Here is a 23,053-nt window from a genome sequence, read left to right on the forward strand (position 1 = left end):
TGCTATGAGTGAAACCATCCGGTATTTTTCTTTCTCTTTCTGGCTTATCTCACTAAGCATGATCTTTTCCAGCTCCATCCAAGTAAGAAGCACCATTATTTTAAAAATATAAGTCAAATTCTGGGAGAAAATAATTTGCAATAGACGCCTTTCTTTTACCATTTTGTCTCACAAGACTCTTGGTATCACGCAATGCCTGGCCAAGAAACAAAAATAGAATCATTCTACTCCACTAATGGATTCAGATGAAAACTGGTAATAAAATCAATTCACAAAGAGACCAAGTCAAGCCTGTAAGGAATCACACATAAGGTGGCACGCGTGTTTATGCTGCATTAAAGTCAGTAGCATCTACCAGATCACACTGAAAACATCGTGCTTTGGGAACATGTTTTCTCTTGATGCATCTACTTTACCTGGATCAGAAATAACTATATGCGCTCTTGGGGGGGAAATGTTTGCAATATACATATTTGATAAAAGATTGGCATTCAATATATATAAAGAACTCTTAACATTTGCTAAGACAAATAACATGATTTTTTTGAATTAGCAAAAGACTAGGATACTTTACAAAAGAAGATATGGTAATGTCCAGTGAACACCTGAAACATGGTCAATGTCATAAATCACAGAGAAATGCAAGTAAAAGCCACAATGAAGCAATTATTTTATATTCGTTAGAAAGGCTACTCTAAAAAAAAATGACAATGTCAAATGTTCACCATGTTGTGGAATGTCTAGATCTACACCATACACTGATTTTAGAAATATAAAATGGAATAATTTTGGAAAACAGTGTGGCAGTTTCCTATAAAGTTAATATTCACTTATCATATGAGCCAGCAACTCCACTCCTAGGTGTTCACCCAAATGAAATGAAAGCATATATCCACGAGAAGACATATAGGAATGTTCACAGGACCTTTATTAACAACAAATGAAAACTAAACAACCCAAAGATCCAGTAAAAGAAGAGATAAATATGTGTTTCTTAAAAAAATAGGTATATGGCCCTCCCTGGTGGCGCAGTGGGTTAAAGCACAGCACTAAGAATCTAAAGCCACTTCCGCATGAGTTCGATTCCTGCCTTCCCCGGAGGTGACCACATGGCGCAGGAGACCTCTCCTGACCCACCCGCTGCTCCCCTCAGCAGTGTACTTCGTCGATCTGCCTGTTCTGCTCCCCACTCTGTCCCTGGTGAATTCTCTCACCCTCCGCATCTCTGGCCTGTACCCCAGTTCTGTACGAATAAATAAATAAATCTTCTTTTAAAAAAATAGGTATATTTTGTCTTTTAGAACCTGAAATGTGGCCTCCCTGGAGTCCCAAGGGGTTAAGACCCAACACTATGAAGCTATCCGCTGCTACTGTGCCCAGGGAGCTGACTCACAGGGCACAGCAGACCTGTCCTGTCTCACCCGCTGCTCCCCATCAGCAGTGTATTTCAGTAGCTCTGCCAGTTCTGCTCCCCACTCCGTCTCTGGTGGATCCTCTCACCGCACCACTACCATCTCTGGCCGGCAGCCCAGCTCTTGCATGTATAAATATATCTGAAATAAAGCAGAACCTGCAGTGTTTGCTTAGCCTGTAAGTTCCTAAAGAGCCCGGCCCCTGACGGTCTTGTTCACTACTGCAAACTTGCTTCTGACACCGAGCAAATACGCAGTAAATGCTGAATGAATGAATGAAAGAACGGAAACTTGCCCACATCGATGGATGTGTGGCCACCATTCCTGAGGCCTTGTACTCCCTCATTCCTTCGCTGACTAGGCCAGGACCAATTAGACTCGCGGTCAGCAAGGAAAGGGGACACTAGCAGGTCCCCGCCGAGGAGGGTGTCCCGCCCGGGACGGGGCAGAGCCCCAGCAGAAGATCGTGCGCTGGGTCTAGCGCCCACAGGGCAGAGTGGAACCGAGGGACAGACCCGCTGGAAGCTCCTACCAGCCTAGCGCAGAGCCCTCCCTTGTCCGTAAGCCAAGGGGTTGCGTGCCGGACGGCTGGGCGGGCCGAGGGCGGCGGGGGCGGGACAGGGAGGACGAGAATCCGGTGGAGATGAGGCTGGGGGCCGTCCCGCCCCCAAGGGCAGGCCCTGATTGCCCCGCCCCGGCTGGGGTGTGGGCTCCTACTCCCGGTCTGCTCGGGTCCATCTGCTTGCGAGCCCGCAGCGGCGCCGGCTCCAGCTGCCCGGGTGAGGAGATAGGGAAGGGGGCCAACGCGGGCCCAGAAAATTGGGCGGGGACCGGAATGCGCCCGGGCTGCTGAGCCTCCTGACTCAGCTGCACGCTCAGATTTCGGGTTCCTCTCGCGGGTCGGACGCGCGTAACTTCCTCACCCCCGCCTGGACCCTCTCTCCCCACCGATCTGGCTTGACCCCCGGCTCCTCCAGGCCACTTGCGACACCCCTGGGCCCCCTCCCCGCCATCTGTTCTGCCCCAGTTCGGGGTCATCCGGGCCTGGCTGGGTGTTCCTCGGCGCTCTGGTTACGGGACGGGAGGCGGGGCTGAGGGATTCTGGATGAAGGACCAAAGCTGGAGATGGAGGTTAGAGGCGGGGTGGCGGTGGAGTGGGGTGGAAGGCTATCTGATTGGTGGGGTTTGCAAATGGGTGGTAATCAGAGAGGGGTTGGGAGTCATGGCGAGTGAGGTGGGTGGGGAAGAGAGGGACCTATGGGAGGTGGAGGATCGCGGGGGTGGAGTAAGGGAAGAAAAATTTGCAAGGTAGATCGCCTCCCTGAGAGCTCCCCATATTCCTAGGATGATGGCAACCCATGAGAGCCTCTTCCCCTCCGGAGATGACCTGGATTCCAGTCAGTTACAGATGGAGCCGGATGAGGTGGACACTCTGAGGGAGGGAGAGGATCCAGGTACACAGGGAGGACAGTCCTCAGGGGGAGGAAGATGAGCTGTCTGAGACCTGGAGAGATTAACCTCTTCTACTTTCTCTTCCCAGCTGACCGGATGCACCCCTTCCTGGCTATCTATAGCCTTCAGCCTCTAAAAATGCACCCCTTGGTGTTTGCCCCTGGGGTCCCTGTCACAGCCCAGGTGGTGGGCACTGAAAGATATACCAGTGGATCCAAGGTGGTTAGGCTGGCATACCACCAGGGAGGGAGAGCTGGCCAGGGAGGGGAGAGAGGGGGGAGCCCAGAGACACCCCTTCCGTTCCTCACACCCCCAGGTGGGAACCTGCACGCTGTATTCTGTCCGCTTGACTCATGGTGACTTTACCTGGACAACCAAGAAGAAGTTCCGTCACTTTCAGGAGTTGCACCGGGACCTTCTAAGACACAAAGTCTTGATGAGTCTGCTCCCATTGGCTCGGTGAGGGAGAGCCACCGCTTCCTGTGAAGGACACATGTCCTCCCCTGGCACTGCATGGGCCCAGCCACCATGGCTGCTTTCTACCTGTCTCTCCCCAGTCACAACCTCTCCTCCCTTGGGCACATTCCTCCCCCGGTTCTGACCACTGGGCCTCCTCCCTTAACCTGGTTACCGGGAAACATTCCCAGCTCAGCTCTCGCCAGTATTTCAAGTAGGCTGGATGCCCAAATGCCCTTGGCAGCCACCCCCTTTTCTTGTCTCCATTCTTGGGGTGGGAGGCCTGCCCTCTACCATCCTCTGGGACTCCCCGTCTCCAAGTTACCATCTCCAGTGCTTCAGGAACCCAGGCATCCAGCCTCCCAGCTCTTACTCCCCTCACCCCATTTCTTCCACAGCTTTGCAGTTGCCTATTCTCCAGACCAAGAGGCAGCCAACAGAGAAATCCCTTCTCTCCCGAGAGCAGGTCCTGAAGGCTCCGCCAGACATGCATCCAGCAAACAGGTGTGACCACACCCCAGATCCCCTGGGAAATCACCTGGTGTGAAAATGACTGGTCCCATCTCTCTGTCTTCCATCCCTATTACAGAAATATCTGGAGAATTACCTCAATCGTCTCCTGACCATGTCTTTCTACCGAAACTATCATGCCATGGTAAGGTCCTGGGGCTGAACGCCTGTTTTGTTTTTGTTTTGATTTGGAGCATAATTAGACCCCCAGGGTATAGAGGACATGAGTCAGTAGAGTCTTTCTCCTCTGAATCTTTGTCTTCTTTTTGCAGACAGAGTTCCTGGAAGTCAGTCAGCTGTCCTTTATCCCAGACCTCGGCTCCAAAGGATTGTGAGTGTCTGACACCCCTTACCTGGGCCCCTGCAAACATCTGGATAGCTTCCTGTCAGAGAATCGGGAAGCAGTACAGGCTGGGATAGACATGTAGATTCTTCATCCAGCATCCCCTCCTGATTTGCCCCACAGGGAGGGGGTGATCCGAAAGCGCTCAGGTGGACACCGTGTTCCTGGCTTAACCTGCTGTGGCAGAGACCAAGTTTGTTATCGCTGGTCCAAGAGGTGAGGCCTGGAGTGGAGCCAGAGTGGGGTAAAGGGTGTAGGGGAAGAAGGAGATCGCCAGGACAGGGAAGACGAGATGGATCCCTTGCACTCTAGATGGCTGGTGGTGAAGGAGTCCTTCCTGCTGTACATGCGCCTTGAGACCGGTGTCATCTCATTTGTTCAGCTTTTCGACCCTGGCTTTGAGGTGCAGGTGGGGAAAAAGAGCACAGAGGCCCGATATGGGGTCCGAATTGACACCTCCCACAGGTAAGTCCCCCAGGAAAAGACAGATACCTTGTGGGTGAAAAGTCGAGGGCCTTTTGGGGAGTTAAGTGAAAGAGGCCATGGAAGAAAAGCAGGCATTTCCATCTCCCTGGATCTGGCAGTGACTTAGACCCAAATGCAGGGGCTATTCTTGGAGCCTAGGTCCAGAAAAAGGGGTGGAGTATAAACCTGGGAGAGAGCTGTTGATGTAAAAATAAAAAGCTCCCCATTCATTCAGTACTTTTCAGTAAAAGAGAGGGTCTGGCACAATCCTAGGTTCCAGGGCTCCAACTGTGCATAAGGCAGATTTTGCCCCAAGCCCCCCTGGCATCGAGGGGGGCGGTGAGAAAGAAGTGGTAGCTAAAGGAGAGCAGTTTCCCAGAGGTTTGGAGGATGAGGTTTGTGTCCCATCTCATTGTTCTTGTCCAGGTCCCTGATTATCAAGTGCAGCAGCTACCGGCAGGCTCGGTGGTGGGGCCAGGAGATCACTGAACTGGCCCAGGGCCCAGGCAGAGACTTCTTACAGCTACATCGATACGACAGCTATGCACCACCCCGGCCTGGGACCTTGGCCCGGTGGTGAGACGCACAGCCCTTCTAAGCTTGACCGTGACACTCTCCACCCCTGTGTGTTCTCTGAGTTCTCGATCTTGCTTTATCCCCTCTGACCGCAGTGAGCTTCCCGCTGGACTCCTCAAGTCTCTCTGACCCCCTGACCTCTTTAACCGCAGTGAGTCCCCTCTGAACTTTCTGACCCCTGACTTCTCTGATTCCTGTGTCCTTGGTAACCCTTCTTATTACACGGATCCTATCCATTCTCTATGATTTCTCAAATCTCTCTGATTTCCTCATTCATTTAATAAACATATTCTAAGCACCTAGTAGTGCCAGGTTCAGTGGCCAGAGTAAGACAGTCCAGTAGGTGATTCAATGACAAAACCATGGGAGCATGCCCTGCTGATGGCAGTGAGTGTGGAGGAGGCTCAGCTGCCCCGAATTGGGGCGGTGTCAGGACTGGCTTCTAGCAGGCAGTAACCCCAAGGTTTGTCTTAGCAAGATAAAGAAAATGGAGAAGGGCAGAAATAGCCTGGTGTGTTTGGGAGCCACAAGGACTGATTGCTGTTGCAGCATGAGGAGGAGCAGACTGGGAGTCTGCAGGGCCTGATCGGTGCCACATTTCTAAGCTGAGGAGGTTGAACTATATCACAGGCAGAGAGGAGTTGTGCACGCAGTAATTTTCTTGGAGAGTTGATGTTCATGTTTAACATAGGAACATCTACTCTGTCTACAGCGCTTAACTGTGTGCCAGGACTTGTGTCAGTGTGTGCATGTGTTCATGTATAGAATACTCACCGACACGGGCACAGGCGTAGCTCCCTTTTACAGATGAGAAAACTGAGGCGAGATATTACGGACTTTGCTCAAGGTTACACACCTTCTCAACAGTGGAAACAGGATCCTAATTCAGGCATTCTGGATCAAGACCCTGCTCTTGACCCCCTTATTATACTGTTAGTTGTTTAAAAGGCAAATGATACAGAAATACATTAAGTAAAAAATTAACAGTTTCCACCTACTGCACAACCCTTTAGCCCCTAGCCCTTCCTTCTCTGTTACACACTTTCCCACTTCTGTCTCCGGAAGTAACCCTGGCAACAGTTTGATAGGTCTCCTCCCAGATCTTTTCCTGAATATTTTCATAGGCTTATGCATAGACGTTAACTTTTTTTTTTTTAAATGTAAATGAGGTCACATATTCTTTGCTGTGACTTGCACTTAAGGCATGCATTAGAGATTGGAGTCTTTGCCTAAGCATTCAGTAGGATGTGTTCCTAGAAATAGACTTACTTTGTGCATTTATGTGCGTTTAATATTTTCATACACACTGCAAAATTGTCTTATTAGATGCTAATATTGACTGTTACTAGTGATTTTAATGTTATTTCATTTTTATATCAATCTCCTTTACTAGTGAGATTGAACATCTTTTCCTACAATTGACCACTTTTATTTCCTCTGCAACTATCTGTTTTTCTTAGTCTTTGCTTATTTTTCATTTGACTTCTATGTCTTTTTCTTATGATTTTGTTGAAGTTCTACATATGCTATACTAATCTTCCCAACCTCTAGTCATTTTCTTTAGTTTATTGTGTGTTTTGTAATTTAAAATTTTATTTAGTTCAAACTGGCAAATTTATTCCACCTTAACGTATCTGATACTGCCTGACTTCTGTGATCACACTTGCTCTTTGACCCTGTTGTCACCTCTGACCCATGGCTGTCCTCCGGTCTTCACTCTCCAGAACTTTCTGGCTCTGACTCCTCTGACCTCCTTGGCTTGGCCTCCCCCCAGGTTTGTGAATGGGGCAGGTTACTTTGCTGCTGTGGCAGATGCCATCCTGCGAGCCCAAGAGGAGATTTTCATCACAGACTGGTGGTGAGCAGGGGCAAAGCTCAGGCAAGAAGGGGCAGGGTAGAGCCTACAGGAGACCAGCTCATGGACCAGAGGAGGGAGGAGTAGGGGAGGAGTAGCTTGTTGTCTGGGGCTTGACTTGCCACTCCCCCCCTGTCCTGAATCCCAGGTTGAGCCCTGAGGTTTACCTGAAACGTCCTGCCCATTCAGATGACTGGAGACTGGACATTATGCTCAAGAAGAAGGCGGTGAGGACAGTGGTCAGACTGGATGGGCACTACAGCAGGGGTTGCCTGTGGGTAAATGTTGGTTAGAAGGAACTTCAGCAAGGGGGAATGTAGGAAACTGAAGACTTCAGGGGAAAAATGTGCCCATCCTGCCTCAGTGCCTGGCAAACATCACCTCCTCTTTCCTAAGGAGAACCCACAGCTCCTTCTTCATGCTCCTCTTTTATCTGGTGTGGTAGATTCCTCTGCAGTCACCAGGTCTAGCACAGGGCACAGTGTCTGTCCCTTGGGGGGGCATTCATAGATGTTGATGGACAGGAGGAGAGGTACACAGATGATGGAGGGTGAGTGGGCGAGTGGGCGAACCGATGAAAAAGCTGTGTGATTGCAAAGGCAGATAAGACAAGGGTGGGAGGCTTGATGCACAACTGGTCGATGGCCGGTAAGGGGGTGAGTAGATGGTGGGCAGATGCATGGGAAGATAATGATAGAGAGGAGGGTAGATGTGTGAACCTAGGAGTGGGTGGGCAGATACATGACATTCAATCTGAGTTTGCTCTCAGCACCAAAACAGGGTGTGAGTGGCAAGACATGAAGGGTCTCCGGGCAGGGTAGAGGGGCACATGGGAATCCTGGAATCTGATTCGCTCACTCAACATCAGGAGGAGGGTGTCCGCGTGTCTGTACTGCTGTTTAAGGAAGTGGAGTTGGCCTTGGGCATCAACAGTGGCTACAGCAAGAGGACTCTGATGCTGCTGCACCCCAACATAAAGGTGTCTCTAAAGCCTCACTTCCCTCCCACACTACAGCCCTCTTTACCAAACTTCCCCAAGCTTTCAACCCTCTTTCACCTTGAATGTCTTTGCCCCTTCATCTTTCCTTTCTCCCTTTCAATGCCTCTGCTCTCTTTACTCACCTAAGCCTACCATCATGAACATCTTTGTACCTGCTCCAGGTGATGCGCCACCCAGACCAGGTAACATTATGGGCCCATCACGAGAAGCTCCTGGTGGTGGATCAAGTGGTGGCCTTCTTAGGGGGGCTGGACCTCGCCTATGGCCGCTGGGATGACCTGCACTATCGACTGACTGATCTTCAGGAGTCCTCTGAATCAGCTGCTCCACAGGTAATCCCCCAAGACCTTCCTTCTCCAAACTCAGTTAATCTAAATTCACACCCCCCTTTTTTTTTTAAAGATTTATTTATTTTTTCATGCACACAAGAACTGGGGTGCAGGCCAGATGTGGTGGGGGTGAGATGATTCACCAGAGAGAGTGGGGAGCAGAACAGGTGGATACACTGAACTATACTGCTGAGGGGAGCAGCAGGAGAGACAGGAGAGGTCTGCCGCACCATATGGGTCAGCTCCCTGGCCAGCCCGGGAACCGAACTCCTACTCCACGAGTGGTGATAGCTTGATAGTGCTGTCTTTAACCCCTGCACCAGCAGGGAGGCCCCACGCCTCCTCCTAAGCCAGTCTTCCCCTCCAGTCATTTTAAACTGTGCCAACATTCTGAGTCCCTCAACCTGCCTGGGAGCCCAAGAACTCACCTTGAAGATACTGTGACTCTGTCCATTTCTGTTAACACTCCACTCCCCCAGATCCTGTAGGGACTTGATCAAGGGCAGCTGAGGGGAAGGCCAGGGAATTAAACCCTCTGTTTCATTCTAACTTTCTGTGTGTGTCTCTGTGTGTCTGTCTCACACTCTTTCAGCATTCCTATCTTCTCTTTGAGCCTGGCTCTGTATGGTCCCCATGACATCTCCTTGTCCCTGGCTTGGGTATGTTCCCCTACAGCCGCCCATCTCGTGCTCAGACTCTCACAGTACCCCAGACCTCTCTAACAACCAACTCTTCTGGCTGGGCAAGGACTACAGTAATCTCATCACTAAGGACTGGGTGCAACTGGACCGACCTTTTGAAGGTGAGGGTCCTCTATCTCCAGATCCCCCAAGAGCTGGGAACAGGGGTCAGTGTTGGGGCTGGGACTGAAAATGGAATGAGCTGCGTCAGGGATAATTATTTTTCCTCTAGTAGGTTCTTCCTCCTCTCTGCCCCACGTGTCCCCAGCAGATCATCCCTGATATCTTCCCTGACGCTTCCGGACCCCTAGATTTCATTGACAGGGAGACCATGCACCGGATGCCGTGGCGGGACATTGGGGTGGTTGTTCATGGCCCAGCAGCCCGGGACCTGGCCAGGCACTTCATCCAGCGCTGGAATTTCACCAAGGTGCTCACTCCCTCTTGTGGGAGCTCAAGGTTGGGAAGGAGCCAAAGGCAGCTTGTCACCTCCCAATGACTCTTCCATCCTTCCACTTCAGACTACCAAAGCTAAGTACAAGATACCCATGTACCCCTACATGCTGCCTAAGTCCACCAACACTGCAAACCAGCTCCCCTTCATGCTCCCTGGGGGGCAATGTGCCACTGTACAGGTGAGCTTTGCGACTTGAGCCTGTTCTTCCAGCCCCACTTCTAGCCCAGTGCCCCAACCTTTTCTCCCTATTCTGAGAACCCCCCTGATGCCTCTCCTGGTGTCGAGAACCATCATTTTCACCATTCCCCAGGTCTTGAGGTCAGTGGACCGCTGGTCAGCAGGCACTTTGGAGAGCTCCATCCTCAATGCCTACCTGCATACCATCAGGGAGAGCCAGCACTTCCTCTACATTGAGGTCTGATGGGGTGGATCTGGGGGCAGAGAATGGAGGGGATGTCCCAGGAGAGACTTAGGATGCCAGTGGGATCAGTCACTGAGGGCTGGTGAAGCTGGGTCTGGAGGAGAGTGGAAGCCTGGGGCCAGGACCTGGAGCTCCTGGTACTGGGTTGGCTGCTAGGAGCTGAGGGCAAGCTTAGGGGCAGGGCTGCTGATGCCTTATCTCCGGTCCCTACCCCAGAATCAGTTCTTCATCAGCTGCTCAGATGGGAGGACGGTTCTGAATAAGGTGGGCGATGAGATTGTGGACAGAATCCTGAAGGCCCACAAGTAAGGTGGTCTGGCAGGAGGGTGGGGAGTTTGGGCGTGGCTTAAGCCCAACTGGAGGGGCTGGAGTTGGGAGACAGGTCACACCTCTGACTGTCCCCGCCTCCCCCCAGACAGGGTCAGTGCTTCCGAGTCTATGTGCTTTTGCCCCTGCTCCCCGGCTTTGAGGGTGACATCTCCACAGGCGGTGGCAATGCCATCCAGGCCATTCTGCACTTCACATACAGGTGACCCCCCAGCCAGATTCTGCTCGGTGGCCCCATCCCACTCATGCACCCTCCTGACTCTGTCCTGCTGGACATCTGAGGTCCACTCTATCCGACTTCTCCCCTATTCCCCCAGCCTCCATCTCTCTGACTTGTTCATTTCCCTCAGGACCCTGTGTCGTGGGGAGTATTCAATCTTACATCGCCTCAAAGCAGCCAGTGAGTACTGGGATTGGGGTTTCAAGCCCTTGTTCCTGAGGAAGGGGAGATCAGGGAGCTGGAGGTCCCCTGGGGGTGGAGGGGAGGAGGCTGTCATTTCTTCATTCCTCTGAGATCTTTCCCCAAGGCCACCCATAGTTTTTCACAGCTGGGAGGGCAGATAAACTGAGCTCTGCAGAGCTGCTGAAGTGAGGAGGTAGGTGCCAAGGAGGGGGGTACCTCACCACGCTCCCTTCCCCATCTTCTGTGTGCAGTGGGGACGGCGTGGCGGGACTACATATCCATCTGTGGTCTTCGCACACACGGAGAACTGGACAGTCACCCAATCTCCGAACTCATCTATATCCACAGCAAGATGCTCATTGCAGATGACCGGACAGTCATCATTGGTCAGTGCTGGGCCTGATCCTCCAACAGCAAGAGGGGGTTGGGAGGTGTGGAATGGCCCAGCCAGGGGCAATGGGATGAGTGGGGACCATAGAGGCCCAACTGGGGGTGGAGGCCAAGGAAGTTGTATTGCCCCCAGGGGCTGGTGCTCTTTTGGGGTGGAGCATCCCCCAGGGCCCAGGCAAATGCAGTATGTTCTGCACCTACTGCAGGCTCCGCAAATATCAATGACCGGAGCTTGCTGGGGAAGCGGGACAGTGAGCTGGCTGTGCTGATCGAGGACACAGAGATGGAGCCATCCCTCATGGACGGTGTGGAGTATCAGGCGGGCAGGTTTGCCTTGAGTTTGCGGAAACATTGCTTCAGGTAATAGCTGGAGTGGGGTGCTATAAGGTGGGGGTGGAAAGAGAGGGGTCTGCTTTTGAGCAGGCATTATGGTTGGTTAGAGTTGTACTAGATTTCCCAGTAGGCAAACTAATCCCATTTATTGTTCACCAGCAGAGTAAACAGTAATTTAGTGTGTGTGTGTGTGTGTGTGTGTGTGTGTGTGTGTGTGTGTACACACATACATTCACTGAGCAGGGGCCTTACTGGTGGGACAAGGGGTTAAGTCTCAGCACTATGAAGCTACCAGCAGCCACTGCAGCATGAGTTCAATCTCTGGCCAGGGAGGTGACCCACATAGTACAGCAGACCTCTCCTGACCAGCCCACTGCTCCCCTCAGCAGTGTATTTCAGAAGCTCTGGCTGTTCTACTCCCCACTGTCTCTAGTGAATCCTCACATCCTCCACACACAAACTTGTGGCCTATACCCCAGCTCTTGTGTGCATAAATCTTTAAATATAGATAGGTAGATACTAAGTACATAAGTAGATTCTATCTATCTATCTATCTACACTGTATATATTTAGTTAATATGGACACTATATATATTTAAAGCATCAGACTAGTTACCAAAATAGAGACAAATTAGAAGTTCTGTTACTCATTAACACTTCTTATACTATTTAACCTGTATCAATTGTGACTGACCTGGGTAGCACATGTAACTTCTTATGTTCAGATCTCTGAGGATCTTTTGTTTTTTTTTTTAAGATTTATTTATTTATTTATTCATACAGAACTGGGGTACAGGCCAGGGATGCAGGGACAGTAAGAGGATTCACCAGAGACAGAGTGGGGAGCAGAACAGGCAGATCGACAAAGTACACTGCTGAGGGGAGCAGCGGGCGAGACAGGAGCCGTCTGCTGTACCATGTGGGTTGGATCTCGTGGGCTGGAGATCGAACTCGCACTGAAGCCACTGTGGCCAGCTTGCAGTGCTGCGTCCTAACCCTCTGCGCCAGCAGTGAGGGCCCTCTCTGAGAATCTTAACCTGGCCCTGCCGGGATCATTTTCTCCCCTAGTGTGATTCTTGGGGCCGATGCCCGGCCAGATCTGGATCTCCGAGACCCTGTCTGTGATGACTTCTTCCAGTTGTGGCAAGACACAGCTGAGAGCAATGCCAATATCTATGAGCAGGTGTGTGCTGAATGGGGCTGGGCTGAGGGGAATTCATAAATATTCTTGTTCAGGGCTCGAGTGGAGAGAAGCCCTATGCAGAGAGGTTCTTCTCAGAGGAGCACATATCAAAGGGTCAGTGTTGGTGGAAAGGATGTGGAGACTGAGAGTGTCTAGCTGAACTGGTTGGACTGAATCTTTTTTTTTTTAAAGACTTATTTATTTATGCATACAGAACTGGGGTACAGGCCAGAGAGCAGGGGCGGTGAGAGGATTCACCATATTCAGAGTAGGAAACAGAACAGGCAGATCGACAAAATACACTGCTGAGGGGAGCAGTGGGCGAGACAGACGTCTGCTGCACCATGTGGATCACCTTCGGGCAGGGATCGAACTTGCACCGAAGTGGCCATGGCCAGCTTCACAGCACTGTGCTTTAACCTGCTGTGCCACCAGGGAAGGCCTGGACTGGGACTCTTGAGAATGCCACCCCAAACCTTATTGGCTTCCATGTCCCCCACTAACAGATCTTCCGCTGCCTGCCATCCAATGCCACACGCTCTCTGCGGACACTCCGGGAGTACGTGGCCGTGGAACCCCTTGCCACAGTCAGCCCTTCCATGGCTCGGGCTGAGCTCACACAGGTCCAGGGCCACCTGGTCCACTTCCCCCTCAAGTTCCTGGAAGACGAGTCTTTGCTGCCCCCATTGGGTAGCAAAGAAGGTGTGATGCCCCTGGAAGTGTGGACATAGCTGCAGTGCCAGTCCAGGAGAGGTCACCAGCCAGTGGCATCCATCAAGTCTGACTCCCTGCCTCCAGCCCTGAAGATTGAGAGCAGTGCCTTTGAGACCTGCAGGAGGCAGGCATCCCTGAAAGGCATGAGAGAAGTTGCAGAGGACTCTTTCTCGAGATATAGCCAAAGATGGCACCCAACTTTGGGCTGGGGAGGCAGGATGGTCCCGAGAAGTTCATTCTCCCAGCTGCTCAGTTCAAGCCACTACTAACAGGAGATGCTTAGTTCCTGCCTGGATGCCTGGGGTCAAGACTCTGATTCCAGGAAGAATGAGTTCTGCCCTGTGCCTTCCCATCCCCCTCCCTCTTCCTGCCTTTGAGCCCTGTTCTGCCCCCAGAACTGGGAGCCTCTCCCAGGCCATTACTATGAAAGTGGAAGGAAGGACTAAGCCACGCCTGGCTTCAGCCCCCACAGTTGGGAGGCTTAGTAGTGGTGGATGCACACTAACTCCCTCCACCAGCCTGCTGACAGACACTAACTTTGTATCCGTTCAAGAAACATTTCATAAATAAATGCATAAAAAGATCCCTGCCTCTTCCACTGAACTGAGTGCTGGTCTCGCACACCCTCCATGCTACACATGACACCAGGCCCCTTGCCTTTTCTCTACACCACACCGTTCTTCTTGCTGCTGTTTCCATCTTGCTTAACTTGTCTGTGGCTTTGGGAGCTTGGTCACTGAGCTGTTGGAAGGAGAAGGTATTCACGTGTAGTTGGGTAGTTGGGTAGCTGGGTAGAAGGAAGGACAGAGACAAGCCAAGACACTTGGAGAGCTGTGTTGCTGCTATGGTAGCTGCAGGTGAGTGAGGTGGACAGAGAAAGGCCTAGAGGGACTGCCCCTTGTTTCTCAAGTGTCAACATGGGAGAGGCTGAGGGTGTGGTTAAGTGTATGTCAGAGGTCTGGAAGAGCTGGACCCAGATCCTGGACTCGTCACGTTACCTAGGTGACCTTTTCTTTCGTTCTTTTTAAGATTCATTTATTTTTGCATACAGAACTGGTGTACAGGCCAGAGGTGCAGGGGTGGTGAGAGGATTCACCAGAGACAGAGTGGGGAGCAGAACAGGCAGATTAATGAAGTACACTCTTGAGGGGAGCAGCAGGGGTGTCAGGAGAGGTCTGCCACGCCATGTGGGTCATCTCCGGGGCCAGCTGAGGATTGAACTCACACTGAGGTGGTTGCAGCCAGCTTGCCTGCTAGCAATGCTGTGCCTTAGCCTGTGGCACCACCAAAGAGAGCCCTAGGTGACCTCTTAAGTCACCTCTGTGAACCTTTGTCATCCCAAAGTGATGAGAAATAGAAGTGATGCCTCTATAACTGACATACTGTGGAGACTCATCTATTGACATAACTATTTTATTGAGCACCTGCTATTTGCCAGCCACTGTTTTATTTAGAGTAAATACGATCAAGTCCCCACCCCTTCTGGGGCACTCAGACTTTAGGCACATTTGCCTTAAAGTTTCACTTAGTTTCACTTTAAGCACTAGACATATTAGTTGATTTACATTTAAATTAAAGTCAAGAAGAATTTAGTTAAACATTTAGCTCAAACATTCATTTGCCACATATCTTTTTTTTTTTTTAAGATTTATTTATTTATGCATACAGAACTGGAGTACAGGCCAGAGGTGTAGGGGTGGTTAGAGGCTTCACCCAGGGACAGAGTGGGCTGCAGAATAGGCAGCTCAATGAAGTACACTGCTGAGGGCAACAGCAGATGAGACAGGAGAGGTGGTGCTGCACCATGTGGGTCAGCTCCTGGCAGGATAGAACTCACTGAAGGGTTGCAGCTAGGATGCACTGAAGGGTTGCAGTCCGTTGCACCACCAGGAAGGGAGGGCCTCATTAGCCACATTTCAAATCCTCAGCCACCACTGATGGCAGCCATAGTGCAGATATAGACCATTTCTGTCGTTGCAGAACATTCTGCCGGCTGGCACTACTTCAGAAGTAAGAGGCAGTAAAGGCACAGTCTATAGGACAGCACCACACACATGGGTTGAGGGTAGTTGGCTCCCAGAATAAAGGGAAAAAAGGTGATAACAGGTGTACTGAGAGAGAATGGTTGGAGTGAATTTATGACTTATTTCTTGAGTGGTGGCTAGATGAATTTTTATCTTACATATTATATTTTCATATACAATATAATTTTTTTTGTATATCTGAAATATTTTGCAACTGGGAATAAGTTTAGCACAGGTCCTGGCTCTTTCCCCTCACTCCCCAAGGCATACTTCCCTGTTTTAGAGTGAACATAGGAACAAGAAGAAGGAGTTTAAGACTTCCTGAAATAGGGGGAGTGCTGGAGCATGAGAGCGTGTGCTGGAATCTGAAGGAGGAAGGGGAAGCTGCTGCGTTGCTCCTATCCTTCATTCCTTTGAAGAAGGCACTTCCGCCTAGGAAATCCCCCCTCCCTTATAGCGGGACCCCTGGTACTAATTGGCATTGTGCTAATTGGCCTCATTGTCAGCACTAAGTGCCTTTTTCCCTAGGGCACCATTACCTCATTAACTACGGAGTGGGGTGGAGAGAGTATGTTCCCAGCCGGGTCAGGGGCTTCTGCTTAGATGCCTTCTACGTCACACTATGTGTGTGTGTGAAGACCTATCTGCCAACCTCTCATTAATCCTGGAGTGTCCTGAATGGAGGCTGCCACAGTGCAGGGGAGAAAGCAGTGAGAAGAGTTGGCTGTAGACTCTGGAGATGGAAAATGAGTTTAGCCTCCCAAGGTGAGTGGGAAATCCTGGGGACAACTGGTTGCCAAAGGTGTTCATTCATTCCCCGCAGCTCCTATGATTTATCTTATTTAAATATTTTAAATTTGGTGGGATGCAATATCCAAGGCTGCACCTGTCATGTTGTCTGTCTTTACGTTTTTATTATGGACAACTTTATATAAAAGCAGAGAGTAGGGTGGTGAACCCTCATCCATAGCCCAGCTTTATCAATTATCAGCATGATCTACTCCCCACCTCCTGAGATTACACTGCTTCTTGAGACTCAGGGTGGTATTATCCTATCTCTGTGATCCTAATTTGTTCATTCATTGATCAATATCTCTTTACTGAACACACTATGATTCAGGCATTAGTTACATTTTTGAAGACTAACATATGCCAAGTGCTTTACATACCTAATTTTATTTTATCCTAACCTCTGTTATTATCCTAATTTGCAGACGATAGAATTGAGCCTCACTCAGAGAAGTTAATGACTTGCCCAAAGCATTACCTTGAAATTCATTGTTTTATTCCTACTCGCCCATGGTCTTAACATTGAGTTATTATATATCAGAGTACTTACCCAGACAATGGAAGCCTTCATTTTCTTATATGTTATTGAACCTCCAGTGGGTGCCAGGCCCTATATTGAATAAGATTGACATTCCTATCATTAAGGATCTTCAACAGACATTTACAATTCAGAGTGTTAAGTGTTACTGTGGGTGTAGGCCAGGCAACTGAAACAGAAAAGTCAAACTCAGTCACAGTGGGTCCAAAAAGGCTTGACAGGAGTTGATTTAAACATATAGGACAAAGCAGAAGGCAGTGAGTGGGCATTGTCTGAATGTTCCAGGTAGAAGAAACAGCAAGTGCAAAGGCTGGAGGAGAGTATGTTTAGTTCTGGGAACTGTGAGTAGAGTATTTCAGTATGGCTAGAACATATGAGGTTGAATGTGGAATACTGAAAAATAAGGCAGGAGAAGCAGGCAGAATCTTGAAGAGTCTTTGAAACCACATTTAGACTCTACTGAGAAGACAATGGGGAGCCAATGAAGATTATTAAATAGGAGAATGACATTAGATTTGAGTTTTAGGAGAATCACTCTGGGTATGGAGAACTGTCTTACAGGAGTCAGGCAGAGAAGCAAAGTAGGAGGCTAATAAAGATGGAGGTGAGTGGGGATAGTGGCTTCTACAAAGACAATAGCAAGGTAAAATGGAGGAAGAATGGAAGCAGGATTGCATGTGCATTTAAATATGAAGGGTCCAGAAAGTAGGGCATTAGCTCTTTTCCAAGGAGTTTTCACACACTCTCCTAAATGATTGCTTATATTAAGGTCTGTGGGGGGTGGGGGGGTGGGAAGGGGGGGCTTTTAGAAGTTGTGTTGTAGCTAGAAGTGACCTTGGGGATCACACAGGCCAGAAAAGAAAAGCAACTTGTTCAAGGTCACACAGCAAGTCAGCAGCAATCATCTAACCTCCAGCGAAGCTAATGGCTGGAGGTGCTGTGCCAACATGTCTAAGGTGACCTAAGCAAGATTTGGAGGGCCTGCCTCTTCCCCTCCACCTCTCCCTGCCCCACGCACAGCAATTAGTCGATGAAAAATGGTTGAAACAGTTCCTTTGTGCAGCACATTTTGTTAAGAGAGGTACAGATACAAGTCTGCAGCAGGAGAGCTGTGATCCCCTCCTCAAAAACACCCACAACAGATGGGGCTAACGGGTATTCCTATGGCAGTCAGACCTTTCCATCCACCTCCTAATTCCCTTCTGGTTTCTCCAGCCAAGTTCTCACCGAGAGGCCCCACCCTCAGCGGCTCCACTGTTGCCATAGCAATTAGGTGGGTGGACAGCCCATCCTATCTAGAGGCCACCCAGCCCTCGCGTGGGGAGTTACCATAACAACCCCCCTAGTAATAGAGGGGGTTGGGTCCGCCCCCATTCCCCCGCAAAAAGGGAGGTGGGTGACTTGATTGGCAGCTGGGCACACGAAAGAGGAGGGAAAAGGAAGGATAGGTGTCTAAGGAGAACTAAGAAGGAAACTGGGGAGAGAAAGGACAGAAAATTAAGGAAAAGGGAAGGAAACGTTTGTGCGCACGCGCGCCAGCTGGTGGGCGCGCTCCGAGGCCACCTCGGCCGCCGCCCACTCTTTCACGCCAGGCTTGCGCGGTCGCTGAGTCCTCGCGCGCGTCTTTCGCTCGCTCGCCTGCGCCTGCGCGCAGGTGTCGGCGCCGAGGGGGAGGGGGAAGTCGGCGCGCCCGCGTCACGTTTCCTCTCCCACCCTCCGGGTGCTCAGCCACTCCGCGCCTGCGCAGCAGAGTCGGCGGCTCGGGTTGCAGGCTCCGGGGTGATAGCTTCTGTCAGCCGGTGGGTCGGTCCTCCCGCCGGCCCTCCCCCTCCCCGTTCTCCGGGGGAGGCGCGGTGGAGTCCGCCTCCGAGATCCCCCGATGGGGGAGAAGCGGCGACGGCGGCAGTGGAATAACCAAGCCGGAGCGTGAGCGGCCCCGGGGCCCCGTTCCCCGCGGAGGCCATGGGCGACCCAGCCCCCGCCCGCAGCCTGGACGACATCGACCTGTCCGCCCTGCGGGTGAGCGTGCCGCCCCCCCAGCCTCACCCTGGTTCCGGTCCTCGCCATGCGGGAGCGGGGTGATCGCACGCCTCACGTGCTCCCCGGCGCCCCTCCGCCAGCCCCGTGCCCCTCGGCGACCCCCACCTCATCCCCGGGCCCCCACCCTCTACTCCTTTCTCTACTAGCTGCAGATTCCTTGAGCCAGTTCGGTCCCCACCCAGTGGTGCCCCGCCCCCACACCTCCCTGCCATCTCTACCTTGACTCGGCTTCCGGACCCCCTTCCTCAAGGTGTGTGAGGGTCCCGCTCTGGCTCCCCTTCACTTGGGCTCCCTCACCTGCAGAATATCGATTGTGGTTCCTCCCCCTGCCCCTGACCTGCTCTTGGCCCTCTTGCCACCCTTGCGTCTAGCCTCCCTTGCTTTAAGATTTACTTAAATCTTCATCCCCCTCCTCTTTAAGGCTGCTCAGATTTTGACTTTGCAAGTCTTGACAGCCTCCCCCTCATCACCCTTTCTCCTCCTCGCCCACCCCTATACTGTATCGCTTCCCTCGTCGGGATTTCAGCCTCCCCTCTCTACCCCACAGAGCCTGCCGTTGCCCTCATCCCCACGTTCGGCTCTCCCTGTCCCTTCTCTCGTGTTTCAAGAGCAGCAGTCCAGAACCAGGCATTTCCGGTCTCAGGGTCCCTGAATATTACATTTCTAACTCTGCAGCAGTGTGGGGCTGGGAGGAGAAACAAGTGCACTGGGGGAGGAAGGGAAGCCTGTATTCTGTTCAGAAACTCTAGCATGGGTTGGGAAGAGGATGTTTACATGTCGGCACACACACAAAACACATGCTGCATGGGATCAATCAGGAGGTTTGGGAAAGCAGTGGGATTTATGTTTCCTGGAGGGAGGGAAGATAATGGCCATCTCTCCAGGAAAGGGTAATGAGAGAGCCGATAGAGGAGATGGTTGCAGCAGGAATTTCTTGGAGAAATACCTACTTATTGTCCCTTCTGGGGTACTTGCACACCCTCACTTGGGAGCTTTCAGTAGCATTTATATGGTTTTCTCCAGCAAGGAGCGTTGGCTTAAGGAGCAACTTAGTGATTTCAAGGTGAACACTCCAGACTGCCAGCTCAGGTGAAATGGTTTGCCCCATGTCCTTTGGGCTTTCTCAGCAGGCCAAGGTGTGGGACGAGCAGGATTCCCTGAGTTTGGATATCTTCTCTAGCGCTCATGTTTAAATTACCTCTGGCTTTTGAGTCTGCCAGAAAGGAACATGGCCAGTAGCGGGAAAAGGCGGTCAACCACACAGGTGCCCCGGATATGACTGGAAGAGAATTGAAGAGAGCAGAGTCATGTCGTTAATTGGGTTTCTCTAGGTGACACAGTTTTTCTTGCCATTCAGGTCATAATTTGTTTGGTGCAGTGTTAGGCTAGGAGACCTGACTTGCTGAAGATAAAGTGCTAAGTTGCTGAGGAGGGAAACTGAGCATTAAATTAATCTCTGTGTGTGTGTGTGTGTGTGTGTGTGTTGGTGGAAATGGGATCTGAAGTCTTTAGAAGGGAGATTCTCTAGGTCAGCTTAAACTCCAGCCAGTTGGGTTATTAAGATGAAAAAACAGGCTCCATACTAGGATGAACCTCCACCTTCCCTTCCCACCTTGGTTGTTGATTAACTCTGGTTACAGGTTCCTGTGGCTGTGGTGACTGCAATACAATAAAAAATGGGTGGATCCAAATGATGACCTTTGGCTTAAACCTTGTGGGATTCTGCTTGGATTTCTCTGTTCCTTTATCCTCTTTTGGTAGTATAGGCTGGACCCTCAACCTGAGATTTCCAGCAGTTCTGCAAATACCCCCTGACCTTGGATATGGCAATTCCCTTCTGGACTGCTCTGCTTGAAGCAATGTTAGCCTCCTTCCTCAATTGCCTCTTGCCTTATTCTTGGTCCTGTGACTTGCTCTCCGTGTTTCTGTCTTTCCTGCCTCAGGTTTCTTAAGAAAGTCTTCTCCTTCTCCCACTACCACCCCAGAGCTCCAGCACTTGAGCTGTGCTTTCTTTGAAATGGGACTAGAGAGATGCTGCTTTCTCCTTGCTGCTGACCTTTCCTCAGGGCCTGTCCCCTCCACTGCACCTCAGGGCTGCTGTGGCACTGTGGAGCAGCTGACTCAGTCACCTCTTGTTCTGTTCCTATCTGTTTTTCTGTTTTCCAGTGAGAAATGGTAACCTAGAGAATTAGCAGAAAGGGTGTTTCCCTTGCTGTATCATCTTGGGTTGGAGACCTGGGGAGGGAGATGGGCGAGGAACATACTCAGCATTTATTAACTGGCTTTAATGAGTTCAGGTTGTCTTTCTATTCATGTTTCAAAATGAGGTTTGGTCTTCACCTAGTGACAGGAGTAATAGTCTGAAGAGAAGACTGACTTGCACTAATTTCTTACCATGTGTGGGGAGACTTGACCTCTTTGAGACCACATTTCTGAACTAGCACAGTACATGGGGCTCAAGTCCTGGCTTTCTCACTGGCTTTGCCCTCGTCTTTCCCCCTTACTGCAGATTCTGCCAAGAGCCATGCCTCTGTAAGGCTCCATTTTCTCATCTTTCTGCTGAAGATGGTAATAGCCCTGAACTCAGAGTTGTTGAGGATTAAATGAAATACTTTTATGTTAAGTACTTAGTCCAGTTTCCGACACATAGTAGCCATATGGTAGCACTTACTGTTGTTACTGTTATCAAATAGCAATCAGAGAAACCATCCAGGACAACTGTATCTAAAATAACACTCTCTTCCCTGCTCTATTTATATATATAATTTTATATAGCATTGCCTTAGTCTGCTTTATTTTACTTTGTAATATTTATCACCAACTGACATATATTTTTATCAACTCCAACTAAAATATGAGTTCAGCAAAAGCCTGGATTTTAACTTTTTGTTCATGTTTGCATCCCCAATGCTTCTAACAGTGTTTTCCACATAGTGGGGACTCATTTATTCAAATGTTTATTGAATAAATGCATGTCATAACAAGTAGTAAAATGCTTGCTTAGAGAAAGCATTCAGTAAATGCCATGCTTATTGGGTTTCCTTTTACCCATACACACACACACACACACACACGTACATATGACTATATCTCTTCTGAGTTGTTTTTTTTTGAATCAAATCTGTTTGGTGGTAAACAGAGTTCTGGAAACTTCCATGTGAGTGATGCCCTTGAAGTAGTAATGTCACTGAAGGGAAATTTTGGTCATTTTGTTTCAAACCTTCTTTGTGTCCTAAACTTGGTTATATTCCAGAAGAATCTTTTGACTTGGAACTCTGGGCTTCTTACACAAGATAAGTATCTGTGGAAGTGGATGGGACAAGGAGCAGACCCTAGACTGACCTCTTTCCTTTTGCATCGCTTCGTTGGGTTGATCCACTTCAAAACTCAAACCACTTCTCTTTTCTCTTCAGCCAGCTGGAAGTTTTAGACTGCAGTGTCCTTGAAACTATAGAACTGTGTTCATTGTTGCTGTATTGAAATAACATGGAGCATAGTCAAGAGGGACTTGTTGGTAGTAGTGCTGACAGAGATGTTCTTTTTCAAGTAATTGTGTTTTGTTGTGTCTGTTCTTTGGAGAGGTCTCTTCCCCTGCCTTCCCTCTTCTTAAGTCTGTGGAGCCTGCACCACTTGGAAAGCTGGCAGTGGAATGCGTGTATTTCTAGGCTCCTGAGCAACATGGGGTTGCTGCTGTGTTCTGATGTGTTAGCTGTCCCCAAGTTAGTGACAGCTGCCTCAGGCAAGGGGAATGGGAAGACTGACCTCATGCAACTTATGACAGTAAGTAGTTACTTTTCCCCCTAGGGAACTGCAGATGGGGTGTGGGGCTGTTTGGGGAACTAGTGGCATTTGGAGTGAATTGAAATGCTTCTTTGGGAAAATGATGGGAAGGATGAGTGCAGCGAATTTTGCTGGAACTAGGTGTCCAGCCATTCCCCAAATGAAGGAATAGGCACCACCGTCCTTTATGTGGTGGAATAGGCCAGATTGTCATAGATCTCAGTGATGGATGGAAGGGAGGTTCTTGTAACAGTAAGAGGGTCACTAAGAGAACCAGCTGGTCTCCACCCCCTCACACATGTCCCAGGGGCTTAGTTAGACATGGTGCCTACCTGATCTGACCTCTATTTCCTTCAGCTTTGACCTGTGTGCCTAACACGGGTAACTCACATACCTTGGATATATATTTCTTTGATTGTCATCTTGTGGACAAGATGGTAGGAAATGTACACCTGCCTGTTATAAACTTGCATTCTAGAACAGGTCTATAAATAAGGAATGCAGTAACCTCTCAACCAAGAAACATAAAACAATCCTGGAATTGGAGAACATTTCCAGAAGCCATCAGAGAGTCTG

The 23,053-nt window shown here is 50.1% G+C and overlaps 2 protein-coding genes across 13 annotated transcripts in view; both read left to right on the forward strand.

The window, feature by feature from the left end:
• The first annotated feature begins 2,045 nt into the window (after positions 1-2,045).
• PLD2 (phospholipase D2) lies at positions 2,046-13,803 on the forward strand. 3 transcript variants are annotated; one of them, XM_004684713.2, is made up of 25 exons: positions 2,225-2,543; positions 2,757-2,866; positions 2,953-3,083; positions 3,181-3,323; positions 3,719-3,824; positions 3,910-3,975; positions 4,103-4,161; positions 4,297-4,389; positions 4,486-4,638; positions 5,065-5,214; positions 6,989-7,072; positions 7,218-7,296; positions 7,938-8,048; positions 8,231-8,401; positions 9,074-9,200; positions 9,390-9,508; positions 9,600-9,713; positions 9,846-9,950; positions 10,173-10,261; positions 10,372-10,485; positions 10,634-10,683; positions 10,938-11,072; positions 11,283-11,436; positions 12,478-12,592; positions 13,099-13,803. In XM_004684713.2, exons 1-25 carry the CDS (start codon positions 2,518-2,520, stop codon positions 13,321-13,323), a joined length of 2,829 nt encoding a protein of 942 aa, XP_004684770.2. In that variant the 5' UTR covers positions 2,225-2,517; the 3' UTR covers positions 13,324-13,803. The 3 variants fall into 3 exon arrangements, with proteins under 3 accessions (XP_012581891.1, XP_012581890.1, XP_004684770.2); XM_012726437.1 differs by lacking the exon at positions 2,225-2,543 and adding an exon at positions 2,046-2,191 and having other exon boundaries at positions 9,403-9,713; XM_012726436.1 differs by having other exon boundaries at positions 2,224-2,543; positions 9,403-9,713.
• A 4,574-nt stretch (positions 13,804-18,377) lies between these two features.
• The window catches only part of MINK1 (misshapen-like kinase 1), a 45,935-nt gene continuing 41,259 nt past the window's right edge, over positions 18,378-23,053 (forward strand). For 6 of the 10 annotated variants that reach the window (XM_012726299.1, XM_012726300.1, XM_012726303.1 and 3 more), the window contains exon 1: positions 18,411-18,676. In XM_012726299.1, coding sequence (XP_012581753.1) covers positions 18,620-18,676 — 57 coding nt within the window. In that variant the 5' untranslated portion in view covers positions 18,411-18,619. Of the gene's footprint in view, positions 18,677-23,053 lie in introns of all 10 variants that reach the window. The other 4 variants (XM_004684715.1, XM_004684717.1, XM_004684718.1 and 1 more) reach the window with 1 other exon arrangement.

This window comes from Condylura cristata, unplaced genomic scaffold, assembly GCF_000260355.1.
Source record: "Condylura cristata isolate star-nosed mole 26May11 unplaced genomic scaffold, ConCri1.0 scaffold00017, whole genome shotgun sequence".
In the NCBI taxonomy this organism is placed as follows: Eukaryota; Metazoa; Chordata; class Mammalia; order Eulipotyphla; family Talpidae; genus Condylura; species Condylura cristata.

Coding starts and splice junctions, on each gene's coding strand:
- PLD2 (XM_012726436.1), top strand. CDS start 2,518: ATGAAGGACCAAAGCTGGAGATGGAG. Junction 9,201..9,402: donor ACTGGACCGACCTTTTGAAG/GTGAGGGTCCTC, acceptor TTTCATTGACAG/GGAGACCATGCACCGGATGC. Junction 10,486..10,633: donor ATTCTGCACTTCACATACAG/GTGACCCCCCAG, acceptor CATTTCCCTCAG/GACCCTGTGTCGTGGGGAGT.